This window comes from Genypterus blacodes, unplaced genomic scaffold, assembly GCF_046128005.1.
Source record: "Genypterus blacodes isolate CSIRO-AG114 ecotype Tasmania unplaced genomic scaffold, CSIRO-AGI_Gbla_v1 ptg000250l_1, whole genome shotgun sequence".
NCBI lineage: Eukaryota > Metazoa > Chordata > Actinopteri > Ophidiiformes > Ophidiidae > Genypterus > Genypterus blacodes.
Window position 1 is genome coordinate 145,001 of NW_027467046.1, and position 17,500 is coordinate 162,500.

Below are 17,500 nucleotides of genomic sequence, written 5' to 3' on the forward strand. Positions count from 1 at the left end.
TACATGTTTGGAGAGTTTGACTTTAGTTTCTGCTGAGAGATCAAGACGGACTGAACCATCTCACTGAGGGACTGAACCATCTGACTGAGGGACTAAACCATCTCACTGAGGGACTGAACCATCTGACTGAGGGACTGAACCATCTTACTGAGGGACTGAACCATCTCACTGAGGGACTGAACCATCTCACTGAGGGACTGAACCATCTCACTGAGGGACTGAACCATCTGACTGAGGGACTGAACCATCTTACTGAGAAGGTTCCACATTTATGACACACCAGTATTATACGGGACGCTGACTGGCAGAATGACTGAAGTGACCAACTTTTTGATTTCAATCATTTTAAATGGTTACAGCATCAATGCTCATTAAGATAACACTAATTGTGTTTCACACACTTTGAGCCAAAGCAACAAACTCTAATTAACAGCCATTATTTGATTGAAACATTTTCTCCAACAGCTGGTGTGTCAGTAAGACACGCAACATGCTTACACCTACACTGCTGCTATGTTGTATGTAGAATAGTACGTGGAGAGGCTTTCTAATATGTTTAACTGTGTGTGTGTGTGTGTGTGTGTATGTACCTTGCTCCAGGCGGAACAGAGATCTCTCCATGTCAGCGAGGCCTCAGCTCCACTCGACTGCTGGACGCCACATGACCTGCTGCTGCTTTTAGACTGGGGGGGCAGGGGGTGAAGAGGAGGAGCAGGAGGAGGGGGCGGGACAAGCAGAGGGACAGACAGGCAGAGGGCCTGACAGGCAGAGGGACAGACAGGCAGAGGGACTGACAGGCAGAGGTCATCTTCCATGTGACTCTTCATCTCATCTATTCCCAGCCCTTTTTGTCTTCTTCAAGTCCAGAACGCAGAGATCAGGTCACAGAGATTACGAAACATAACTAAACCGCAGGATGACCTGAGGTCTCACACACACGCACACACACACACATGAATGTAAATGAGTTTATTGCATCATCATTGTGTATAAAAGCAGATTAGAACAGAAGCTTACTTTACATTCTGTCATGTTTCCTTGTGTCAACACTAATTAACATAAAGCACTTTAATTTTAAATCAAGCATTTTTACAAAGGGGCCCTCAAACCAAACACAAAAATTACAGAATTGAATAAGATCAAATAATTTAATAACAAAGATCCCTTAAACAATCAACACGTGACAGGAAATGAGTGAGGCGGCGTTAGTGTTCACTGATGCTACAGGAATGTGATTGGTCAGCAGCCATCACTTCTTTCTCACTTTGGTACAAATATGGCAGTTATGTCTTAAGTCTACATACAGCCGGTACGCAGACGATGTCACACAACATGGCAGCAAATACAAACAGTCTTAAGAGAACACTAACTCATTAAGCACAGACACTGATAGACAACTAGTTAGCTAAATGATGAGCTGCTGGCTAGCCTATATTACGTATAGCTAACTGTAGCTACAACAACATGAGCTTCTCACAGTCAGCCATGTTGAATGCTTACGTGTGACCTTGTGGATAGTGGAACTCTTCTCATTGAAACTCGGAAGTTTTCAAATTCTAGCCTCTGAGTTTGACAGGACGGTAGCATTAGCATTAGCATTAAGGCTGCATGGTCGTGAGCCTGTTAGCTGATGCATGTTGTGAATGAATGTGTTCTAAAATACGCATCAGTCAACAAATGAGATCCAGGCCTAAACACAGCAACATGTCACCGTATTAAGAGAAGAAGGTGGAACAGCAGTCTGAAGGAAACACGGAAGAACCAACAAGCATTTACAGTGTACACAGTTTCTGTGTGAGAAGAAGATTTCTGTGATTCTAACTGACCAATCACATCCTTTATGTCAGAATACAGGCGGAAAATAAAAGCTGCTGCATGTAACCATTCCATGTTTGACAGAAAAAAGAGAAAGAATGGGCCTAACGTCCTGCTTACTGAGGTCCAATCACAGTGCAGACGGCGTCCGGCTAAGAACACGTGTTGATGTGAGGCGTAGAAGAAGAAGACCATAAAGGAAGCGCAAACAATCATTTCATCGGCTTTCTTTCTGCAGCGGAAAGCCTGCTCCCACAAAAGGGCGTGTCTACTCCCATTAAGGGGCGTGTCTGCTCATAAAGGGGCGTGTCTAGTCCCATGAAGGGGCGTTTCTGCTCCAATAAAGGGGGCGTGTGTGCAAAGACAAGCCTACTGGAACAAGATGGAACGGTCACATGCGTCAGATAAGCAAAGGATTCCATTAGAGTGTGACTCAGAATGTTCCTGTGTACAACGGTACAGAGGAGGAAGAATCATTTACAATTTACAATTAGGTAGAAATCATTAGACAGCTCTACATTTATTTAAATAACAGAACCAGGAGAAGAGTGACAACTGATTAAAATTGTTATCTGTCTTTAGTTCAGACTTCATCAGTGCAGGATCACTAGGCTGGCTCAGTTAGGAGCCAAACTCCACCGTCTCCTCCGTGATGGGCTTGAACTCGTAGTTTCCTCTGCCATCCATGTGGAGGTAAAACTTCACACCAGGAAATACGTCATCAGAAACACATCACATGACAGGAAATACATAACACATCACCTGACGAGGGCCGGAATCGCAAACTGTCATAAAAGAGTTAGGACTGTCATAACTTAAGACTGCCCTGTCACAAAGGAAATGCAGAGATTTCCAGCATTAGCTGTGGTGTAGCCCCAAGAAAGGTGTGTGTGTGTGTGTGTGTGTGTGTGTGCATTTTACCTCATGGTGCTTCCACAGGGACTTCCTGTGAGACACTGTGAACAGAGTGATGCCGACCTGTGGATCAAACACAACAAACACGATCCCTTAGTGTGGAACACTGTGCAGAGCTTCTGCTGCCCCCGTGTGGTGACAGTGAGTAATGGGGTGATCTACATTAAGGTGTAATGATCAGTCTGATTTAAGCGATGTTGCTTGTGTGTAAACATGGTGGCGGTTCATTCATGAGGTGATGGCATCGTACCGTCCTGCAGTGGCTGTAGATGAAGTCCTCCACATCCACACTCACTGCACTCGTGCACTCATCCAGAATGGCAAACTGGGGTTTATGGTAGAAGAGCCTGGCCATCTACACACACACATACACACACAAACACACAGATAAATGACTCATATAGCTCATTAAGCGGAGGTGTGTGAGCAGACAGGAAGTGACTCTTACAGCCATTCTCTGCTTCTCCCCCCCACTCAGCACATCCATCCAGTCCTGCACAGTGTCCCAGCTGTTCTCCCTCTCCAGGATGTGACCCAGCTGAACATTGTCCAGGTACTCCTTCAACACCTGGAGAGGGAGGGAGGGAGGAGAGAAAGTGAGACAGGCAGGTCCGTAAGCCCACAACGCCAGAGTTTGCTTCAGAGTGTGTGTGTGTGTGTGTGTGTGTGTGCGCGTGTGTGTGAGTGAGTGAGTGAGTGAGTGAGTGAGTGAGTGAGTGAGTGAGTGAGTGAGTGAGTGAGTGAGTGAGTGAGTGAGTGAGAGAGACCTGGTCAGAGATTCCTCTCCTCCTCTGGTCCTCCTGGGTGTCCGGGTAGATGACTTGGTCCCTCAGAGAGCCCAGAGTCATGTAGGGCCTCTGAACAACAACACAGGAAGTCAAACCACACTTAAATCACTTCAGTTGATTTAGCTCATTTAGAAGAAGAGTGGAGCACAGCTGCTGTATAAACAGAAGAAGAAGAAGAAGAAGAAGAAGAAGAAGAAGACCTTACCTGAGGAACATAGAAGAGTTTCCCTCGCTCAGGTTTGGTCAGCTGTCCTCCAAACAGAGGCCAAAGCTTTAAACACACACACACACACACTCTTAAACACACATGCAAGACATGAGGTGCACTGAATGAAGGTGATTGTGGGCGTGGCTAACCTCTCCCAGCACTCTGAACAGAGAACTCTTCCCACAGCCGTTTGGTCCACACACCAGAACGTTGGCTCCAGAGCTCACCTTCAACCACAGGAGGCACGGTCACTCACACTGTGTGTGTGTGTGTGTGTGTGTGTGTGTGTGTGTGTGTGTGTGTGTGTCCCACACTAACCCTATCCCAAACCTGCTCCCTCTCTAACCTGTAATTAAACATGAGCTCCCAGATTAACACTGCATTCTAATCAATCTGCACTGTGGTTGAACCTGCAGAAGCTTTCAAGCTGCTCCTGATTTGAAGCAGTTAAGCTGCAGCCAAGCGACTCTATCCATAGGAGCTAGTTACATCTTGGTGTGGTTGTGTGCGTGGAGCGTTTACCTCAAACGTCAGGTCTTTGATCAGCACATCACCATTAGGGGTCGCTAACGGCGTGTGGTCAAACCTGTGTACACACACACACACACACACACAGGCACACGTCAGAGGAAGAAGCATGAGGAGAGAGATGTTGAAGTGTTGAGTGATCAAACTGACTTAATGATGTTGTCTCGGTTGATGATTTGTCCGCTGCCAGGCACCAGCACCAGTTTGTCCACACGCCCAGATTCTATAAGAAGGTAGCGGAGCTTCAGTCACACGTCCACGCCATGATGTCACCTTCTGTCTCCGTGCTCCTACCTTTGTTCTGCTGAGACACCATGGTGCGTTCATATCTGCCAGCGTTCAGCTCCTTCAGGACCTTCATCAGCTCCGTGATACGAGCCGTGAACCTGCAGGCCAACCAACACGCATCACACATCTGAACCCAACGCATTCAGAGGCTGTGTGTGCGTGTGTGTGTCTGTGCGTGAGATCAAACTCACCCAGACAGGCGAGTCATCTCTCGCCCAGCCAGCACGATCCTGCCCAGAGCCTGGGACATCCTGAGCAGCATCCTGCCGCTCTGGTAGTAATCCTACAGAGCGTCATACATGTTAAAAGCAGCACGCCCACCTGTGTGTGTGTGTGTGTGTGTGTGTGTGTGTGTGTGTGTGTGCTGACCTCCAGCAGCTCAGAGTGTGTGCTGTGCAGGTGTCGGGGGTGAGACAGGTCTAAGAAGGGCCGGCTCACCACCAGGTATCCCACCACAGTGGCCACGTCTGCAGGACAGAGCAGACAGATGAAGGCTCAGGCAGCAGGAAGACTCATGAGCGCCACACTGTGGTTCACTTACACTTAGCAATGATGCTGTCCACAAAGCCCATAGAGAAGCGGAAGAAGATGAAGTTATGCAGATGATCAACCTGGAGAACAGAAGGAGAAGGTTATGCTTTCATTCCAATGCAGCTCAATGTGCAGGTTGGTCCAGATTAGGTTCTGTCTGGTTCTGTCTGGTTCTGTCTGGTTCTGCCTGGTTCTGTCTGGTTCTGTCTGGTTCTGTCTGGTGTCGCTGTGAGAAGAAGCACTTTGATATTTGAGCTTGAGTCATAGAATGTAAAGTACCAGTTTCCTGAAGGTGGCGTGGATGGTCTGTTTCTCCCTCATGTTCCCGTTGTAGAAGGCGATCTCCTCACTACACACAGACAAACATGAGGCCGTGTGCCACTAACAAGGTGAAGGTGTGAGAGGGGGGCGGAGCCTGCGGGCCCGGTTACCTGTTGGTGATGAGGCGGGAGTTGACGAATCGATACTCTCCCTCGTATCTCTGCTCTGTGACCGTCATCTTCCCGATGGGCCTCCTCAGTCTGGTGAGGAACAGACCTGAGATCAGCAGGTAGGCCATCATAATGGCTGGGCCCTGTGTGGTGAATACACAATGATGTCACTTCCTGTTTCCAGGAGCTGCTTCTACACGTCTTCAGACAAACACGTCAGAGCCGAGTGGAGTCCCTGATGTGAAGATGAAGAGGAGCTGCTCACCTGAGCCCCGATGGCACTCGTCAGTTTGAAGATGTACAGACCGATGTCCAGCAGAGGCTGCAGAGAGAGCGCGCACACACACACACACACACACACACACACACACACACACACACACACACACACACACACACACACACACACACACACACACACACACACACACACACACACACACACACACACACACACACACACACACACACAGACAGAGCACGTCTGCACTGAGATGAAGGCCAACATGACAGACGCTACACCTGCTCCACTACCTTCATCACCTCACCTCACTTCTTCTTTGGTGTCTTTCTGCTGTGTTTGGTTTGTGAGCAAACAATCAAAGATCCAACTGAGTGAAAACCTTTAAGGTCCTGAAACTCAACTCTGCTGTCCCATGATTCCTTCAGCTAACCAGCAGAACTTGTGTGTGTGTGTGTGTGAGACCTTGCTCAGGTTGGAGTAGAGCTCCACCACACTGTTGCAGAACTTCTCCACATCCTGTGTGAGCAGCTGGTCGGCGTTGGCTATCCGGTTATCCAGGTTTCCCATCTTGTAGTATGTGAAACCTCTGATGAAGCACGGAGATGAAACACACATGCAGAGTTGCCGTACGTGTGTGCAGGTTGTATGAGGCGGCTGTATGGATGATGTCATAGTGTGTACTCACTGCAGGTACTGGTCGTACAGGTGCTTAGTGAGTCTCTCACGACACCGGAGCTTCAGCTCATTCAGGCCCAGCTTCAGGAAGTTGTTCACCAAGGCAATCTGCAGGGATGTAGGCACACATGTAACATGTACAGGCGTGTGTGTGTGGCTCATAAAGACACACACTCCTGACTGCTCAGTGACTTTGAGCCACACTGAGGCTGACTTCAGACTAAGTGCAGACATTTTACACACTCCTCATCTTCATCTCCTTCACTCTGAACTCTGTTCCTGTGAGTGTGTAGATGTTCTTCTTCTTCTCTCCAGCTCTGCAGGTCTCTGATGGACCCTCGTGGATCCATGTGGTTCTTTCTTCTTCTACAGCACAATGATAGAAGTTCTGCCCTCCACAATAAAAGCTCAGTGTATCTGCTGGATTCACTCAGTGAGCTCAGTGGTGATGTAATGAGGCTAACTCCTCCTCACATCTCTGTTCTTCTTCTACTTTTTGTCCTCACGACGCCCTGCGTGTTTATCTGCTCTACATCCTCTCAGCTGCTTCATCACACAGCTGCAGACTGATAAGAGAAGGACCAGGAGGTTACTATAGGATAAAGATCTATGACAACATACTGAGGGCTCAGGGTCAAAGGTCAGAGTTACTATAGGATAAAGATCTATGACAACATACTGAGGGCTCAGGGTCAAAGGTCAGAGGTATGTATCTAAGCTTCTGTCTCCATGTAGAGGAGCTTTAGAGGCTCTAACACCTGATCATGGATCCATCAGGGTCCATCAGAGACCTACAGACCTGAAGAGGAGAAGAAGAAGAACATCTACACACTGACAGAGGAACACACAGAGGTCAGAGGTGAAGGAGATGAAGAGTATCACTTTGTTTGAATGAGTTACACAGTGCTACACGTCAGTACAGAGGTCATGCTGAGGTCATGCTGAGGTCATGCTGAGGTCAGGCTGAATGGATGTTGGTAAATTAAAATTCAAGCAGGAAATGGATCGATGGAAATCTCTGAGAATCACCAAGAAATGAGTTGAAAAGCTTGAAGTGTAAGATTGTAATATGATTCTCCAGATTTCAGGTCTCCTCTATCAAAGCCTTACATCACTATAACACACTAACACACACATGATGAGGGTGACATCAAGAGAAGACAACAAAAAGCAAACTTACAAGTGGCATGAATTTGACAAAGCTGAACAAGAAGGCCTGGAAATCTTTAGTGGAGCGACCGATAATGGCACTGCAAACCACAACATGCACACCATGAGCAAACAACACAACACACACTTTTACAGGCTGCACTTCCTGTTCCTGTGGAGCCAACAAGCATCAGAAACACTAGCAACCTGCTCACCACTAATCCATCTGATCCAATGGTGCTGTGGTGACCTGCCTCTGTGAGAGTGTGTGTGTGTGTGTGTGTGTGTACGTCACTTACTGAAACACTCACATGTGACTTTGACTGCTCTGTGTGTGATTTGATTCATTGTAGTTCTGATGTGCCAATTGATTTGTTTGATCACTTGTGTGTGATGTCATAACTCTGGTAAGGGGAGAGCCAAGTGTATGCTAATGAGCCCCAGCTCTGATTGGCCGAAGCCACCTGGGGCCGGGGGTCTGACAGTGATGTCAGTGTTAAAGGCTGAACATTAGACTGTTACAGAGCAGATGGTCAAAGCAAAGACACACAGGATGTTAACGGCTGAAGGAGGACGAGGATCAAGTGGAGGAAAGTTACCGCAGGTATGACAGACATGTAGGAATAAAAGTGCTGCTTGAACAGGTTCATGTCTCTGCTTATGATCCCACTGTTTAGAGAGAGAGAGAGACAGAGACAGAGAGAGAGAGAGAGAGAGAGAGAGAGAGAGAGAGAGAGAGAGAGAGAGAGAGAGACAGAGAGAGAGAGAGAGAGAACACACACAACAAAGAGAAGTGAGGTCATTTCTTCTTCCTCACTTCCCTCCTCCTCCTCGTCTGCATCAACCTCTGGAATCCTGGAGAAAATGTTTCAACAAGCTGTTATGGATCAAACTTCCCTAACTTCACATGAACACTAGGGAGCGTCTGAAACTAAACATGAGTCTTAATGTTTCAATAAGGAGCCTAAGACCTCTGAGGCTTTAGAAGGTTTCAGTCTGAAGACTCAAACCTGCAGCAGCGATCGGAGCCACAGCAGGACTTTGACCCAGCGGCCGGCTTGGGGTCAAAGTCCGGTGGCCACTAAAACTACTTTATACTATATACATACTATATACATACTATATACATACTATATACATACTATATACATACTATATATATATATACTATATATATACTCTGATCTGAATCATTTTAAGTTTGCCTGCATGCAGTGAATTCTTGTTGTAGCTGTAAATAGTGATTCATATTTTAGAGCAGGCCTTTGTTTGGACCTCTGCCCCTGACCCCTGACCCCCCCCCCCCCCCCCCCGGACATGAAGGGCTGAACATCTCTGCATTCAAACTAAAACCCAACACCTCTGCACGCCTGTAAGAGCAGCCTCTTCATTTCTCAGATCAAAGTCCCTCTGCACTCTCATCTGACCTTTCTATCATGGTTCCATTCTGGATCATCCACACGTCACAGTACGTCCTGGCCACCAGCATGGCAGCGATGAGGAGAAGGTATCCAGTCTGTAGCCACGACGACGGGGAGCAGAGAGGACACCAAAGATCAGAACACACACACTTACACACAGAGCTGTGTGTGTGTGTGTGTGTGTGTGTGACAGAGCAGAGAGTTGTTATCAAGCTTTCACTCAAACAAACGTGTGTTAACTCTTTAATGTCATATTTGATCCTCAAAGCAATAATGACATAATAATCTACGTATCGATCTAGATGTTGATCCAGATGTGGTGGATTATGTCAAAGCTACCGCCCCTGTAGCTAAAATGATGAGCAAAATGAAACGCTGGTCTGGGTGTTGCTGGGGGGTCTCTGTGCCGGTCTGAGTATGGCTGGGGGGTCTCTGTGCTGGTCTGGGTGTTGCTGGGGGGTCTCTGTGCTGGTCTGAGTGTTGCTGGGGGGTCTCTGTGCTGGTCTGGGTGTTGCTGGGGGGTCTCTGTGCTGGTCTGGGGGTTGCTGGGGGGTCTCTGTGCTGGTCTGAGTATTGCTGGGGGGTCTCTGTGCTGGTCTGGGTGTTGCTGGGGGGTCTCTGTGCTGGTCTGAGTGTTGCTGGGGGGTCTCTGTGCTGGTCTGGGTGTTGCTGGGGGGTCTCTGTGCTGGTCTGGGGGTTGCTGGGGGGGGTCTCTGTGCTGGTCTGGGTGTTGCTGGGGGGTCTCTGTGCTGGTCTGGGTGTTGCTGGGGGGTCTCTGTGCTGGTCTGGGTGTTGCTGTGGGGTCTCTGTGCTGGTCTGGGTGTTGCTGGGGGGGGTCTCTGTGCTGGTCTGGGTGTTGCTGGGGGGTCTCTGTGCTGGTCTGAGTGTTGCTGGGGGGTCTCTGTGCTGGTCTGGGTGTTGCTGGGGGGGGTCTCTGTGCTGGTCTGGGTGTTGCTGGGGGGTCTCTGTGCTGGTCTGAGTGTTGCTGAAGGAAAGAACTGAGTGAATAGTTAAGACACACCTCCATGCAGAAGAGTTGAGGCACCATGATCCGCACGATACTGAGGATCCTCTGGAAGAAGAGCTTGTCCACAGCTGCTCGGTCTCTTCTGCCATCTTTCTGCATGAACAGACACAAGATCGTTCAACCAAAATGTCCTTTCCTGATGTTTATAGAGAAAGTCGTAGCTTTGACCCTGATGAAGAAGTGATCTTACGTCAGTGTTGGAAACGATCTCTGAGCCTCCTTTCCTTCTGTAAAGACAGGAGTTCATTCAGACGCACCATCAAGCATGTTTACATGTTCACTCATCATGACACTGCACAAAGGCACGGTTCACTCATGTCAAGTCATCATAAAGATTAGTGATAAGTGGCTAAGAACGGATAAGAGGATGGACTAACATCTCAGTATCTGGAGACATGAGAAGACTTTCTGCCTCTGCTTTGTGAAAGAGGCCAAGGAAACTAAAGAGGTCACACACACACACACAGTAAACTGGGTGTAAGGTGAGTAACTTAGACTTTGCTCTCTAAACCTCCACTTACGCTCTAAAACATCTTCAGATTACGATTCTGTCAAACAGAACTGAAGATCAGAAACACGGCCACACTTTGATTTCATAACACTTGCAGACTTACAGGCTGTTTATGTTAAAGAAAAGCAGATGAACATGGAACAACTCTGCCTGACATTTTACCAAATTCACCCTAACAAGTGTTCATTTATCTGCATTATGTGTATCATAATACAGTTAGAGTGACTCAACATGAAGCACCACGTGACTCAAACTATTCAACTAATAAACTATATAAGCTATATGAACTATAGGAACTATCTGAACGATCCTCCGCTTGCATCACACGGAGCTCCGGGAGAAGGAGCCTCTCTCTCGGCCACCGACTCGTCCGGCCGGTCGGAGGCCTGAACACGGACCCATTGCTCCGTGGTTGGGGCAGAGTGCTGGAGGCTGAGCCGGGGTGAAGGCTGCCTGAAGCGGCCACACTGCGCAGCGCGCCGGCCTCCTCCGGTCCTCACCTGTCACTGCTAGCTCCCGCTGCTACGTAGCATCCACAAAGACAGCCTGACAAAAGAAGCTTTTCTGCGGGACACGGCGAGCCCCGCATCCTCCGCACATAGCGCACTCACCCTTCGTGTCTGGCCCTCCGTCGCCTCTGTCGGAGCAAGTATAAAAGCAGCAGAACTCCGCCGGCGATGGAGGAGTTCTTTGCTGTCAGGTACTTGCTGATGGCCGCCATTATTCTGACACAACCACCGGTAGCTCGGCACTGATGCATTCTGGGAGAGACGCAGAGCGCCTGCCCCTAGTGGTCAAACACAGACACGACACAAAGATGAAGCCTCCTCCACCTCCAGGAAGCCTTCGTGTCTCATGGCTGGACGGGGCTGTGAGCTTGAGGACGTTCTGCCTCTCATCTGAAGGGCTTCTTCACTCTCCACTGGCCTGAGATGAACCGTCCTTGATGAACCTTCACAACCTGCCTGCCTGCCTGTCTGTCTGTCAGTCTGTCTCTCAGCCAGGCAGAACAGCGCCCCCAGTGGTCATTATGAGGTGATTGGTATGTCGGTTCAAGTTCATGAGTCATTAACCTGACAGGAAGTCAAGCAAGAAAACAGCGTGTTTTTTCAGAGAGAGAGAGAGAGAGAGAGAGAGAGAGAGACCTCATTGTTTGTTTTTCTGGTCTGAATCAGGAAGTCAAGCAACACACAACGTTAATTTTCATTCACAGAGAGGAAAAGAGAGAGAGAGAGGTTCTGACCATGGTTCTGGTTCTGGTCAGGTTGAGGTCTTTGTTGCTGCTGTGCTGTTCCCTCACCTGCTGGCTTCTGTGTGACGCTCAGGATTCCGGTAAGTTCACTTGTCATTGATAATTGATCAATCAGAATCAGAATAAGAACCCTTCATGGTAGTTATGGTCACACAGGTGCCCTGCGCTTCGTGGCGGTGGGGGACTGGGGCGGACTTCCTGTCCCTCCGTACTGCAGTCCTCACGAGGAGGCTGTGGCTGCTGAGATGGACAGGCTGGCTCAGACTGTGGGATTGGACTTTGTCCTCAGCCTTGGGGACCACTTCTACTTCGACGGAGTCCAAAGCGTGGACGACCCGCGCTTCAAGGTGAGTTCATTGTGTCATCATCATGTCTGCCATCTTATTATACTACACCTCTCCTGTTCCAATGACCTCTGACCTCTAGCATTCTGTTCATCTCTGTTCATCTCCACTATCAAATGCCTGCAAACACTCATCTCAGAGTGTTTGCAGGCATTTGATAGTGGAGCTTCTTTGAATCGTTACGCAGCTAAGAGTTTCTGTGACAGCAACACAACGACATCATGTGGTCATGATGGGACACTGTGACAGTGTTAGAACATGAAAACATGACCCCTTACTGATATTAGACTTCATGTATGTAAGTAATAATTATTGAATAGCGGCTCAAGTCCCCAAAATCAAACCCATAACTTCTTTAACATGCTAAGTCACAGTTTGTCAGTCTAACTGTGTCTGCGTGTTCCTGTCCACAGCACACGTATGAGCAGGTTTTTTACCAGCAGTCACTGCTGGACATCCCCTGGTTCCTGCTCGGAGGAAACCACGACCACAAGGGGAACATCTCTGCTCAAATGGCTTATTCACACAAGTCCCACCGATGGTAAGCACCAGCACATCCACACACGTCCACACAGGTCCACACAGGTCCAACACATCCACACAGGTCCACACAGGTCCAACACATCCACACAGGACCACACAGGTCCAACACATCCACACAGGACCACACAGGTCCAACACATCCACACAGGACCACACAGGTCCACACACGTCCACACAGGACCACACACATCGACACAGGTCCAACACAAAAAAAAGCAGGCATTATATGAGATGCTGACTGCCAAAGTGGTATGTTTCCCTGCAGGTCTGCTGTGTGTGTGTGTGTGTGTGTGTGTGTGTGTTAAAGATGATATCATGTGTGTGCAGGAACTACCCACAGCTCTACTACCAGCTCTTCTTCACTGTTCCAGACACTAACGTGTCCGTGACCATCCTGATGATTGACACGGTGGTGTTATGTGGGAACACCAATGACCAGCTGCAGCCCACAGGAGCCCAGGATCCATCAGCAGCAGAGCAGCAGTGGGACTGGATCAGGTCCACACTGGCCAGTAGCAGGTCAGGACTGGAACACAGCCATGCTGCATTGTTGAGACCCACACTTCTGCATTAAGGTCACGCCACAGCTAGATTATGATTGTAATGAGGAGTTACATCCCTGATGGATCCATGTTGTGGTTTCTTCTACAGCACAAAGATACAGTAGAACTTCTGCCCTCCACAGGAAAAGCTTTATGTATCTCCTGGATCAGCTAATACAGAGGTCTCTAACCCAGTCCTACCAGAGCCCCCTATCTCAGTCAAGTCAAGTCCATTTTATTTGTATAGTCCAATATCACATCCAACGTCTCAAAGGGCTTTACAGACCCACAACATCAGGAACATTCCTGAGCCGCCAAAAGCTCTCTAGGAGGACCAGGAATAACTCCAGAGAAAACCTTCATGTAGAAGGAAAAAGGAAGAAACCTCGGGAGAGACAAATCCAACAGAGATTCCCTCTCCAGGAACGGCTGAGTGAGTGATAGGAACTTACAGTGGGATGAGAGGGAGGAACAAAAAAGGCCTGCAAGGCAATGCACACAAAATGTCATGCATTAAGAAATAGCATGCAAGACAGACGGGAGGGGGAGAGAGACAGGCAGAGAGAGAGAGAGAGAGAGAGATGAGGAGGAAGGTGAAGCACAGTTCAATGTAGTCCTGTTCCATCCCTATCCAGCAGGTTTTCTATCCTGCCTTGAGTTGCACCTGAGAGCACAACTGACAACAGCACAAGGTTCCAGCAAGTACGTAGTGTCAGGGTAGAGCCCTGCTGCATAGGGGCTCAGGTAGGACTGGGTTGGAGACCCCTGCACTAACAGAACTGTGTTACGCCACCAGAGGTTTCATGGTCAGAGCTCATAGGTTCTGAGGCAACTGTGAACATATTTGTATCTAACTTGTGAGCGCTTGTGAACGTCTCAGGTCAGACTACGTGCTGGTGGCCGGTCACTACCCAGTTTGGTCCATCGGCCATCACGGCCCCACTTCCTGTCTTCTGCAGAGACTGAGGCCGCTACTGAAGAAATACGCCGTCACTGCGTACCTAAGCGGCCACGATCACGACATGCAGGTGTGTCACTTCCTGTGTGTGTGTGGGGGGGGGGGGGGGGGGATGTTTATGATTCATGTGATGGCTGACTGTCAGTTTGCTGCTCCTCCTGCAGTTCATCAGAGAGGATGATGGGAGCTCGTTTGTGGTCAGTGGGAGCGGTGTGGTCAGCGACCTCTCCACCAATCACAGGGACAACGTTCCAGAGTCCTGGCAGCTCTACTCCAGCCCTGTCAATCACACAATAGGGGGTGTGGCCTACTTCCACGTCACCGAGAGTCACATGATGCTCAGCTTCATGCAGACAGACGGGAAGTGTGTTTACCAGGCCGAGCTTGCCAAACGCGCAGTCTGAGCTCATCTCATTCTTCTACACAGCACTGTGTGTGCAGCACTGATATGTTTGTGGTTGATCACCTGGGAGTGCTTATGGTCCTGTTGTGTCACAGTGTGAATGAATAAATGACACACATAAGCGTCTATACTTTAACCACTTGAGTGTGTTAGGCTCGTGTTTCTCAGGGAGTTCACTTGTTTTGATTCTGCTTTTTCATTCTGTGTTTTATGTAAATGTCAAGTTAGAATGTCAATAAACTTAGAAGCAAAATGAGTCTCACCGCCAGCAGAGGGCGCCACTGTTTCATCTCAGTATCTGCTTCCGATTGGTTAAACGTTCAGTGGGACCTGCAGTGTCTCTGCTGTCTGGTCTACATGAGGCCGCCCCCGGCTGGGGATCCTGCAGGGTCAGAGCCTCAGTGATGTCAGTCCTCTTTATGTTGACATAGCAAGCTGGGCTCAAATAACAAGATAAGAATCGGACTGTGAGAGTAAAGTTACTTGTTTCAAACAAGAGAAGCTTTGTTTTAATCTTACCAAGGTCGTAAATGACCCGCCTTAGCCCTTAGCTCCACCCACTGTCATCACCATGACAACATTCCACTGACCTCACAAAGTCTAGACGTCTTCAGTGTCATAACTGTGATCAATACCTCAGAATAATCAATATTCTCATCATGATTGTTTTAGCGAGGAACAGACTGGACATTCAGCCCCTTCAGACCCCTGGTGTGTGTGTGTGTGTGTGTGTGTGTGCGTGCGCGTGCCTCCTCCACCACACGGACGTCATAGCAACAACAACGACAACAACCCCGCAGTAGAGGGTATAAATGAAACAGCAATGTGATTTTTAATAACTTATTTCCCAAATACAAATAGAAAAAAACAGAGAACATTTTTAAGTAAAAAAGTTTTGAGTATGGAAAATAAATATGACTTTGTAACGAACGGATCCTCATATACAAATAATGTGTTAATTATTATACAATAAATTCAACCTCTGATACAAAAATAAAATCTTCTATTGTTGAGTTATCATGACGTGAAGTTTTCTCCCAAACATGGTTTGAATAGATAGAATAAGTAAACAGTGTGTAGTGTTTCAGTACCAGTGAGTCAGAGCAGGAACAGTAGAAGAGCAGATGTGAGGGAGTTTCACAGACACTTAAGGAACTTTAGGATTTAATTCCATAGTTTGACATGGAACTCCAATCCAGCTGTGCTGTGTGTGTGTGTGTGTTTGTGTGTGTGTGTGTGTGTTCAGACGCCATGCAGTTGCACTCCCTCTTTCCCACTTTTCCCAGCCTTCCTCCTGCGCCTGCAGCAGATCACTGTGACGGCGATGATGATGCCGATGAGCAGCAGAATGAGGAAGATGGCACAGGCGATCACAGTCACCGAGTACACTGAGAGACAAACAGGTGACATCATGACTGTGACATCATGACTGTGACATCATGACTGTGACATCGGGAGGCAGAGTTATGTCACTGATGTAACACCGGACACCTTCATGTCAGAATACAGGTGGAAAACAAATACTGCATCCAAATGCTCACCTTCAAAGATGGAGGGGTCGTCGTTATGGGAACACTGGATGCTGCTGTGCTCCCCCAGCTGTTTTTCTGGGCGGCGGCTGGGGATGAAGGCCTGGACGCTGAAGCAGTAACTCCCACCAGCATCCAGACCAGCCAGCGCCACGACACTGCTGCCTGACACGTTCTCTTTCTGAGGACACACACACGTGAGACACACACACACACACACACACACACACGAGACACACCACACACACACACAACACACACACATGAGACACGCCACACACACATGAGAGATGCCACACACACACGTGAGACACACACACACATGCCACACACCACACACACACACACACACAGGATACATTAGGACCAAGGTTATTACTGTTTACCGAAATTGAATTTAAACAAAAGCATTCTGTTGATAAAAACTTTGACTAAAATCCCAGAGTGAAGTAAATAAAGTAGAGCTGTGGTGAGGTCACTGATGACACAGAGGGTCTCCCTGTGAGCTGCTCTGTGAGCTGCCCTGTGAGCTGCCCTGTGAGCTGCTCTGTGAGCTGCTCTGTCAGCTGCTCTGTGAGCTGCTCTGTGCTCACCTTGCCCGTGCTGCCAGCTTTGCTGTAGGTCACTTTGTACTTCAGCTCCTCACGGAAGACGTCTCGGATGCTGAGCTGGCGCTGTCCATCAAACAGAGCTGTGAGAGGGTCGCTCACGTACAGCGTGACCTTCCTCTGGTCTCTGCCGACCTCCAGCTTAAAGTTCGGCCGGCCGATATCAGCTGGGGGGTTAGAGAGGAGGGGAGAGGTCAGGGGTCAGGGGTCAGTGGTCACACATGGTGACGTGTGGACGAAGGGCTCTTACTGTCTGTGTATGGGCAGAACTTTGGCGAGCTGCTGTGGGGGAACTCCAGGAGGTCAGAGGTCCCGCCCAGTGGAGGCACAGACAGGATGTCAGCTGTGTATGAAGCCTTGATGTCAGACAAAGACGCAGAGAGGTCACACACGGTCTGTGAGGTCTTGATGCACAGCCTGTTCCTCTGCACGTTCCCCGCCTGCCTGCACAGGCAAACACACACGTTACACACCTTACACACACACACACCTTACACACACACACACACCTTACACACACACACACCTTACACACACACACACACCTTACACACACACACACCTTACACATACACACACGCGTTACACACACACACACGTTACACACAAACACGTTACACACACGCGCGTTACACACACGCGCGTTACACACACGCGCGTTACACACACACACGTTACACACACATACGTTACACACATGCGTAACACACGTTACACACACATACGTTACACACACAAATGCGTTACACTCATGTTACACACACATCGGTACAAACACATGTGATACACA

The 17,500-nt window shown here is 48.6% G+C and overlaps 4 protein-coding genes across 6 annotated transcripts in view; 1 reads left to right on the top strand and 3 right to left on the bottom strand.

Moving 5' to 3' along the window:
* Positions 1–646, bottom strand: part of LOC143016894 (glycogen debranching enzyme-like) — a 16,038-nt gene extending 15,392 nt beyond the window's left edge. The window contains exon 1 of the mRNA XM_076171455.1: positions 591–646. Coding sequence (XP_076027570.1) covers positions 591–621 — 31 coding nt within the window. The 5' untranslated portion in view covers positions 622–646. The remainder of the gene's footprint in view (positions 1–590) is intronic.
* LOC143016891 (tartrate-resistant acid phosphatase type 5-like) overlaps positions 1–14,829 on the top strand; it is a 17,557-nt gene extending 2,728 nt beyond the window's left edge. The window contains exons 2-7 of one of the 2 annotated variants that reach the window (XM_076171450.1): positions 11,673–11,863; positions 11,940–12,130; positions 12,541–12,668; positions 12,998–13,189; positions 14,093–14,240; positions 14,335–14,829. In XM_076171450.1, coding sequence (XP_076027565.1) covers positions 11,776–11,863; positions 11,940–12,130; positions 12,541–12,668; positions 12,998–13,189; positions 14,093–14,240; positions 14,335–14,574 — 987 coding nt within the window. In that variant the 5' untranslated portion in view covers positions 11,673–11,775 and the 3' untranslated portion in view covers positions 14,575–14,829. Of the gene's footprint in view, positions 1–11,624; positions 11,864–11,939; positions 12,131–12,540; positions 12,669–12,997; positions 13,190–14,092; positions 14,241–14,334 lie in introns of those variants that run through there. The other variant, XM_076171449.1, reaches the window with a different exon arrangement.
* Positions 955–11,562, bottom strand: abcd3a (ATP-binding cassette, sub-family D (ALD), member 3a). Of its 2 annotated transcripts, none has more exons than XM_076171444.1 (23): positions 11,143–11,562; positions 10,211–10,247; positions 10,015–10,113; positions 9,000–9,088; positions 8,172–8,241; positions 6,434–6,531; positions 6,211–6,334; positions 5,770–5,826; positions 5,505–5,647; positions 5,353–5,422; positions 5,084–5,153; positions 4,912–5,009; positions 4,734–4,825; positions 4,549–4,640; positions 4,405–4,477; positions 4,249–4,312; positions 3,876–3,953; positions 3,724–3,789; positions 3,498–3,587; positions 3,179–3,298; positions 2,981–3,085; positions 2,737–2,793; positions 955–2,514 (listed from the first exon to the last, which is right to left on the bottom strand). In XM_076171444.1, exons 1-23 carry the CDS (start codon positions 11,289–11,291, stop codon positions 2,437–2,439), a joined length of 2,019 nt encoding a protein of 672 aa, XP_076027559.1. In that variant the 5' UTR covers positions 11,292–11,562; the 3' UTR covers positions 955–2,436. The 2 variants fall into 2 exon arrangements, with proteins under 2 accessions (XP_076027559.1, XP_076027558.1); XM_076171443.1 differs by lacking the exon at positions 8,172–8,241 and adding an exon at positions 7,604–7,673 and having other exon boundaries at positions 11,143–11,561.
* A 544-nt stretch (positions 14,830–15,373) lies between the features above and the next one.
* f3a (coagulation factor III, tissue factor a) overlaps positions 15,374–17,500 on the bottom strand; it is a 3,150-nt gene continuing 1,023 nt past the window's right edge. Inside the window, exons 3-6 of the mRNA XM_076171445.1 lie at positions 16,961–17,154; positions 16,696–16,877; positions 16,115–16,283; positions 15,374–15,961 (exon numbers count right to left, since the gene is read on the bottom strand). Of these exons, the coding sequence (XP_076027560.1) occupies positions 15,816–15,961; positions 16,115–16,283; positions 16,696–16,877; positions 16,961–17,154 (691 nt within the window). The 3' untranslated portion in view covers positions 15,374–15,815. The remainder of the gene's footprint in view (positions 15,962–16,114; positions 16,284–16,695; positions 16,878–16,960; positions 17,155–17,500) is intronic.

Bases quoted from the DNA above. Each gene is read 5' to 3' on its own strand.
- abcd3a (XM_076171444.1), bottom strand. From the start codon at position 11,291: ATGCATCAGTGCCGAGCTACCGGTGGTTGTGTCAGAATAATGGCGGCC. The intron at 5,154-5,352 runs GTACTTTACATT...TCTGTTCTCCAG, and splicing joins ACGCCACCTTCAGGAAACTG to GTTGATCATCTGCATAACTT. The intron at 3,790-3,875 runs GTTAGCCACGCC...GTGTGTTTAAAG, and splicing joins TGTTCAGAGTGCTGGGAGAG to CTTTGGCCTCTGTTTGGAGG.